The 8,461-nt window shown below is 36.8% G+C and overlaps 1 protein-coding gene across 1 annotated transcript; it reads left to right on the top strand.

The window, feature by feature from the left end:
• Positions 1–2,218: 2,218 nt before the first annotated feature.
• LOC114531096 (kelch domain-containing protein 8A-like) lies at positions 2,219–8,461 on the top strand. The gene is made up of 6 exons (XM_028552742.1): positions 2,219–2,465; positions 2,559–2,771; positions 3,546–4,065; positions 4,391–4,453; positions 4,631–4,714; positions 6,559–8,461. Exons 3-6 carry the CDS (start codon positions 3,589–3,591, stop codon positions 7,561–7,563), a joined length of 1,629 nt encoding a protein of 542 aa, XP_028408543.1. The 5' UTR covers positions 2,219–2,465; positions 2,559–2,771; positions 3,546–3,588; the 3' UTR covers positions 7,564–8,461.

The following is an 8,461-nucleotide window of genomic DNA, read 5'->3' as shown; positions in this document are numbered from 1 at the left end:
TTTTTATTAAGTTCGCCTTTTAGTAAGAATGTATAACCAGTTATAACCTATAGTGGTAAAATCAATATATAGCGCACACGTGTTCTATTAATTATTACTGGCAACGATACTATAATTATACATTTCTTATTTTTGCTGTCATCGTCACCGTCTATTCCATATATCGAGGAATATTAGAGTGTAAATTCTAAATAAACTTGCAAAAGCATGGGAACTGTTGAATAAATAATCATTGTGTGAAAATAATAAATATGCATTTCGTTGGTAAATATTAGTTGAATGCAGAGAACGGGCACCTCAGTGCAAGTAGACAGGTATCACAGGAAAGGCTTTATTTTCTACGCTGCACGTGTATAGTTGAATCCCATATCATATTATTTCATTTAATTGCCAAATATTTTTTGTTTGATGCTTGTAACGTGTTTTGTTACTCTCATAATTTTGTTGTAGTCTTTCACGCGCACCACCTCGACACAAAACAGTGTCAGTGGTATTTTGGATCGTATTTTTGCTCTTCTTATGGATTTTGTTTGAATGATAGCCGTATCGTGAATTCTTTCATAGTCTGCAAATTATTTTAACGCTAATAAACACGAATATATGTTTAAATTTTGCTTACTCCATATGCATAACAAATGCCGTTTTGGACACAGCTACTTCACTTTTTATCATCATTAGTTTATAAAGACAGCATGATATCCACTTTATTAATAAGCCCTACAAATACTTCTGTGGCTGGGGTGGAACACTCACAGGACGATATTATATACGCGCGGGAATCTGGGTTAAAATGTCGTGTGCATGTGAGTTACTTAAATTATTTATATTGAAATGCGTATACTCGATTTTTGACATAATATATTCCCACATTAGCCCGTTTAGCTTAAACGGTGGATAAGTCAAAATTAAATAACACTTTTACAACTCTCTTGAATGAGTCAACTTGAATATTATGCACTGAATATGTAGTTGTAAACATTATTATTGTATTAAAATTGTACAAATAATACATTAAAAATTGATAAAAATCTATTATTAAACTTGACCCTGTATTTAGGCTAAGTATTAAAAAATCGTTCGTTTTTATCTGAGTAGATTTACTTAAATCTGCCAATTGCTGGTGACTCAGATGTTGGTGTAAAATCATCCTTTATAATTATCACCTAGAAGGTAATAATTAGTCATCGACATTTTCAGCGGACGTCGAGCTTGTCACTTGTTCAAATTCTAGTGACTTGCAGGGGAGTCAGCAAGAGATGCAAATCCCCCACAATTACGACCTTTCATTTCTCGGTCCCTTAGAACAATTTCATAACCCGCTAAGCCGATCTCGTGGTCCCCAACTGTCAAACCTAGTTTCGAAAGTTTTATATACATAAAATGTCTATTTTGGGACTGTTCATAAATATTCTTAATTCTTCAAGGGGCCAATAGACTTACAGGTAGCGAGCAGTGGCGAACCATGGTATAGGTCAGAATAAGTTACCACAGCTCTAACTTGCAATGATATTGGTACAATCAGGGAAAAACTATTTGGACAGGTCACCTCACTATGGCTTTAATTGCACAAAATAAAGTTTCATGGTCATAAATCACACCCCCTATCCCTCCACACCCTATCCCTCCACACCCTACTGGCCCCCAAACAATGTTGATGTTGCTCAGGAATCAACATTGACATGGGGAAGTGACAAATCTGCAAACATACGCAAGATTTTCAGGATTTACCTAAAATATTGCTAATAAATTGTCCTGTCCACATCAATTACGTCTAGGGTTTTTGATTTCTATGTAATTCTTTAGAAATTACATATTTCTATTCTTTAGAAATAAGTAACGAATAGCGTTGTTATTAAGGTATTTTGAATTCAAGTTAGTTTGAACGCACATGCCAATACACTATACGTATGGGATAAACGTTTAAGCTAGCCATAACTAGGCCACGCTGAGTTGGTATCTTATCAATCTTATTTTTATTCGCCTCATTAGTGACAGACAATAGATTAATAATTTGCATCAGATAATTGGGCTCGCAACTAACAATGCAATTGTTAGAGTTTGAATGCCTAAGAACTCTGTTGGGACCCACAAGTGTATAAATGTTTGCCATACGCATTTTTATGCATGCATATGATGCAGTAAAATTTGCCTGTACGCAAAAATGATATTTATTAACAATATTTGCAATTTACAAATATGGATAATAATATTTAAATGTGTATATCAAGGACCATGACCTGATTCTGATGACTGATTTCAATAGTTTTCTTTTTTTGGGACACCCTGTAGTGTATATTACATTCAGAATTTTGTAATTAACAAGAGTGGCATGCGCGCCGGAACGTGAATGGGCGTCTTGTTTCTTGTGATCGAGAGAAGGTGTTTTGTGGATGAAATATGAAACTTTATCCAAACTTTTTGTTTACACCAACCAGTGACTTCATAAACCTCAATACTTACCAAAAGTAAGTGAACCATTTAACATTACTTGGAATATCATGTTGATACTTTTAATTACAAAAAATTCAAATGTCTGAAGATAATTAAAATCCTCACAGCGTGATGGTAAAAAAGGTGTTGTGAAAACGAACCACTACTATATAAGGAAGGAGCAGGTCATGCTATAAAATCAATTAAATGATGCTATGTTTTGAACAACTGAATAAACATTGCGACAGGTGAAGGAATTGTCTTAAACAAAAGATGCTATTGACACGTTAAGATTAACTTTCATGGTTAAAGTGGAAATCCGTCACAATCCTTCAACTTTGGTAAGTTGAATATATTTCATTTTCGACCGTTCAAGCTGCATGATCTTGCTACTACTTCTAGCTTATATCGTATAACTAGCTTTCGAACCTGACCACGAGCAGGTTGCGAGCAGGTGACAACTATGCAGTAGGGAGCTTTAGCGGCGACTACGAGTACGACTACGAGTACAAGATTCGACATTTTCGCTCCAAACTCAGTGCTTTTCCCTACGCTATCTGACGAAACCTGTGGGGCTTTCGAGTACGAAATTTACCAACAAACTCGTACTCAAAAATTCGACGAATACGAGTTTTGGCTTAAGGCGTAACCAAACAACACGCGTGAATGACGAATCATGTACTCGTAGTCGTACTCGTACTCACTGCTAGTCTGTTAAAGCTCCCTGCAGGCAAAATCAAACCTTCGTCCTATGCGATGCCGGTTAACATGCAGCTTTGGTAACTGAGCTACGCAGTGACCTCAGTGCCAAGTGCCAAGTATAGATAAACGTAAATTATAAATAAAACTTTTGGAATTTCGCTCAATCCAACCTTAGCAATTGCGCGAATCTCACATTCGCTCTCTTGGCTCTTCAAAGCAAGCGCTGGATTCAGTTTGAATAAAACCGTATAGAATTGAATAAGGTTTTGACCAACCTCTATGAACCAGATTAAACTTTCGCCATAAGTTCTAGGACTTTATAACAAAATTTTAAGATATTCGCATGCAAGAATATGACACGAGTTTCTTAGATGGAGAGTTAGAGATGTTCTTTTTTGTTCTCTTTCTCAAAGGGCACTAAAGAGCCCAGACTCTACCAACGCAGAGATCATATTCATGGCAGCGAGATGGGAAGATAAATTGCAAGGTTATGACGTGAGTCGTTTTCGAGGAGAAGTCAAAGTGGATTCACTTTGTGTTATTTGTCAGGAAGTTCCAAAAGATCCCCGACTTTGCCAGCACAAAGATCACATATTTTGCTTCGCTCATATATCACAACATCTCGCTCAAAACTCTGAAACATGTCCAGTTTGCAGAGATCCTCTGAATCAAGAAACCTTGCGACGACCAACAGGATTCCTGAAGAATTATTTGGACGACCTAGAAATCAAGTGTGATCATCATGATCGAGGATGTCCTGATCACGTCCGTCTAGAGGAGCTTCCAAGACATGTCGAGGAATGTGTATATGCTCCTGTTATGTGTCGTAATGAAGGATGTGGGACAGAGGTCAATAAAAGAGATATTAAAGCTCACGAGAACGATCTTTGTCAGTTCAGAATCGCAAAATGTCACGACTGTAAGAATATCATGGTGAGCCAGATGTGAAATTTATAACTTGATAAATTTGCAATTACTGAAGTCCCAAGTCCGTTTATCTTCAGAGCTGTACGTTGAGTTAGCAACGTGTGCATGAAATTTCTTTAGTATAGCGTGATTTCTTTAGTATATCCATGCATTACTCTCTAATTAACGTTATGATGTCATGACATCAAACATTGGGCATGACGATTTTAGACATGGCTATCAGCTAATCGGAGACTGTGAATTTCTTTTTAAAGATTTATCCTGGAAAATAACTTTAGAAGATGTAGCTATATCATCTGAGAGTTTTGATAACAATTCTACTTTGACTTAGAAAAATGTAAATGCAATGAAAGGAAATCAGGATGAAATGAAAAGAAAACAGGATGCAATAAAGGTAAAACAAATATTCCAGTCCATTTATTGCCTTGAATCAAGATAAACTTATTCCGATGTCAAAAATGACTAATGAAACGGACTAATGAAACGGAAACGTATTATCAATAATTTATTATGACAAAGGACACCATATGCATACTAAATATGATATGTTGATATTTTAACTTTGCCTTAGGAAATTGTGGATGAATTTAAAGCAGGTCAGGATGAAACGAATGTTCAAATGTCTGCAATGAAGATAGATCAGGATGAAATGAAGGTAGGATCGGTCTTGGCCACTCATTCCTTTCAATTTGCATAAACTCACAAAGCGTTTATACATATATAATTTGTATGCTCGGCTCCATACTGAGAATGTATATAGTATGCCCTATATATTATATTACCGTTTGCCCCATGAACACTTATCATATTTATTTTATCATATCGAGTCTCAAGTATCATAGCTAAAACATATCCACACTTCCTGATTATTGTGGATGGAATGAATGTACACATTAAGAATATGGAGGAAAAGTAAGATGGAGGTAAAAAAGGTTAATGATTTGGCATTTTATACAGGCGGATAAACTGTTAATATTGTGTTGATGGTTTTGACAAAAATTTCTGCCTGTGAATACTCGCCGAGGTTTCTTTCGCTTGTTTAAGGAGCGAGCCGTAGATTAAACAACAGTAAAATTGCTACACCATAATTATTGTAAACAGATTTGTGAAGCTTTGAACTCCCGCAGTTTAATTCGAACTGGCATACAGTTGCTGCAGCTGTTTTCAGTTTCAAATTACTAACATACTGCGAGGTGCCTTTTTGTCTGCAGGTAAAAAATTAATGACAATTCATTATATTTAAAACATAAACACACACCCGTCAAATAGTTCACGGTTCATACTTGAAGAAAATGGTAGTAATTTACGTGTGGTTGAAATTCGAAATAGCTCTACTAACATACTACCTTTATCAATTCGCCGCTGGCCTGAAATCACCCGAGCCAAAAAGTGTGCATGTAAACAGCCCCTTTGCCCTTTGAACGGCTAGTATTTGTGATAAACAAGAAAGTCACAGCAGAGTATAAAGAAGATACGTTGGTAAAATTTCGAAGAATCGATATACAGGGTGTATCAAAAAACTGCAAATACCATAATTTGTACGCACGAGATTATACATTAGAATTTCAATGAGTGTGCAACTAATTACGCTTCTGGGATTTGAAAATACGTTTCCCAGGGTTATCAAAACAAGCACACAAAGTGATTAAAAATTAGGCCGATTACGAATGGCTCAGCTAACAACAGAGCAAAGAGTATTTCTTGTTTTAAAGTACGCCCAAACTCAAATCGACCTCGTAATCGAACTCATAAGTTTAATTCACTTTGTGTGCTTGTTTGATAACCCTGGGAAACCTATTTTCAAATCCCAGAAGCGTAATTAGTTGCACAGTCATGGAAATTCTAATGTATAATCTCGTGCATACAAATTATGGTATTTGCAGGTTTTTTGATACACCCTGTATTGTACGCATACAATGTCATTTATATATTGTAATACTTGCGTTTTGGTGATGAATTATAACGATACGACAAAATATAGTATAAAAACGCAGGAGCACACTATGGGAGATATTCGAGAACGAAGAATCAATATATTGCACGCATATACAATGCCATTTATATATATTGTAATACATTTATATATACTTGCGTTTTGGTGATGAATTGTAACGATAAGATTAAGAAACACGCAATGGAACATGTGGCAATAATAAGATATCACAAATTTAAAGATATCGCGACGTCATGCTGTAAGGAGGTAATTATCAGTTGAAAATACCGATGGAAAATCACTTATTTTCCGTTGGTACCGACGGTACCGACGGTGGGTGTGGCCGTTTAGTGCGCGTATGTCTATGATTAGCTCAGCTGGAGTTCACGAAATGAAATTATTTATTACCGATAGTGAATACCCCTTTCATCGGTGTGCTTGCGAGAGTATTGGATATGTATGCATATCGAATGCAAATGACTAAACAAAGACTTCAGCTCATTAACATTAGGTTCGGCACATGAAAAGTCTAAAACAGGCCTAAAGTATTTTATTTTTCACCCTAGGAAAGTATGAAAGAGATAAAAAAACAATTAAAGAGACTGATGGCGATGATGATGAACCAACCATCCCAAGGAGTTATTATTAACGACCCAGGTCCAGTCAACAATCAAGATATTATTATTATTATTATTGGTGGTCGATGTGGCGATGGAAGTGACCAGGTACTAGATACACTCGAGAAATACAACATAGCAGAAGGAAAGTCGACTCAGCTACCACGATTGAGTCATGCTCGGGCATCATCAGCATCGTGTGTTTACAACAACGACGTTCTTGTCGTTGGTGGTTATGTTAGTAAAGAAGGAAGTGACGAGATCGAAGTTTTGAAGATAAACCAACATCCTCTGCAATGGACAATGTTTGATGGTAAACTGCCTATCAGATTATCTGGTCATGACGTCATAGTTTATCAAGGAAATTTATATATAGTAGGTGGACTAAACTGGAATGAAAGAATACCATCGGATGCCATTTATGAGATTGCTCTTACCCCTCCTTATACTGTTAAGCTGCTGACGAGAATGGCTGAACCAAAAATCGATCACAAGGCAGAACTTATTGATGGTAAACTATTTATCTTGGGCGGGTCAACGACAGGCTATAGTGAAAATGCTCTTGATAGCGTTGTTGTTTATGATTTCATTAAGAATGAGTTCAAGCCATGTCCACCGTTGCCTCAGCCTGTTTGTTATATGTCCACAGTCACCTGGGGTAAAATTGTCATTGTTGTTGGCGGCGCGGATAGGGATAATCGGGCATTAAATGACGTCATAAAGTATGACACGGAGACTGGACAGAGTGAGAGACTGCCATCTATGATTCACAAAAGGAGCCGCTGCTCTGCCGTGCTCATGGATGACGTCATTGTCGTGTTCGGAGGATGGAACAGGAAGCAGGGATATCTCAACTCAGTGGAATCTTACACCATGGGTGGAAATAGCTGGAAAGAACTGCCAGGAATGATAGAAAAAAGGAGGCACGCCACTGCTATAGTTAAACCGCTGTAGGTTAATAAGAAGGAGGAATTCTAATAAAGGACGTTATGTACGTAGTGCTTCTGACCGCTTGGAATCTCTATCGGAACCAAAATTGCGCTAAAAATGCATGGGATTTAGGCTACTTCCTCCACAGGCGTTTCATAATACTACGAGAGAGCGGGAAAATTAGGGAGAGCGGTGCAGGCAGCATTAGAAATGCGGCGCTCTCTCCGTAATTTTCCCGCCCTCACGCAGTATTATGAAACGCCTGTGAAGGAGGTAGGGATTTAGATAAAAATTATTAATCATATGATATTTATGTCATATATAATCGATGTGGTCGCGTGTACTGATCAGTACATATAAATATCGTGGATAAAGACGTATACCTTACTTGATACAGAAACTAATCTTCGAGAGGTAGGGTACAGTGCATGGCTTCTACGCATTCTTCTTTAAGGCCCATCTACACGATGCGATTAGTCGTATACGATTCGTATACTGGCGTATGTATTCGAATAAATGCGTGTAAAGATGTCACATTTTAAACTTCGTTATAAACTGATGAACAGAAAGAGTGGCGTCATAAATCTTTTTCATACGTCAGGATAACAATCGTATACGACTAATCGCATCATTTAGATCGGCCTTTATGGCAACGGTGCCTATATCATGGTTGCGCGCGGATTATTGAATATATCAAACATTATAGCGACTGTAACCTACCTACATTATAGAATCAAAGACAATAATTATAGACATTTATAAGATAAGAAAGAATATGAGTTCAGTCAGGAGTAAACAATTGTGAGCGAAACAAGATTACTCTGATAATGTAATATTTAACATTAGGTCAGGGAACTACAGTATATTTATTCTGATATTCTTATTCCAATACAATTTGCATGTTTTTTTAATAGTTTTAATT

This window comes from Dendronephthya gigantea, unplaced genomic scaffold (assembly GCF_004324835.1).
Source record: "Dendronephthya gigantea isolate DGI-Jeju-01 unplaced genomic scaffold, DenGig_1.0 000068F, whole genome shotgun sequence".
NCBI classification, from domain to species: Eukaryota; Metazoa; Cnidaria; class Anthozoa; order Malacalcyonacea; family Nephtheidae; genus Dendronephthya; species Dendronephthya gigantea.
This window is presented reverse-complemented; position numbering and strand designations above follow the sequence as displayed.

Coding starts and splice junctions, on each gene's coding strand:
- LOC114531096 (XM_028552742.1), top strand. CDS start 3,589: ATGGCAGCGAGATGGGAAGATAAATTGCAAGGTTATGACGTGAGTCGT. Junction 4,066..4,390: donor ACGACTGTAAGAATATCATG/GTGAGCCAGATG, acceptor ACTTTGACTTAG/AAAAATGTAAATGCAATGAA. Junction 4,454..4,630: donor GAAAACAGGATGCAATAAAG/GTAAAACAAATA, acceptor ACTTTGCCTTAG/GAAATTGTGGATGAATTTAA.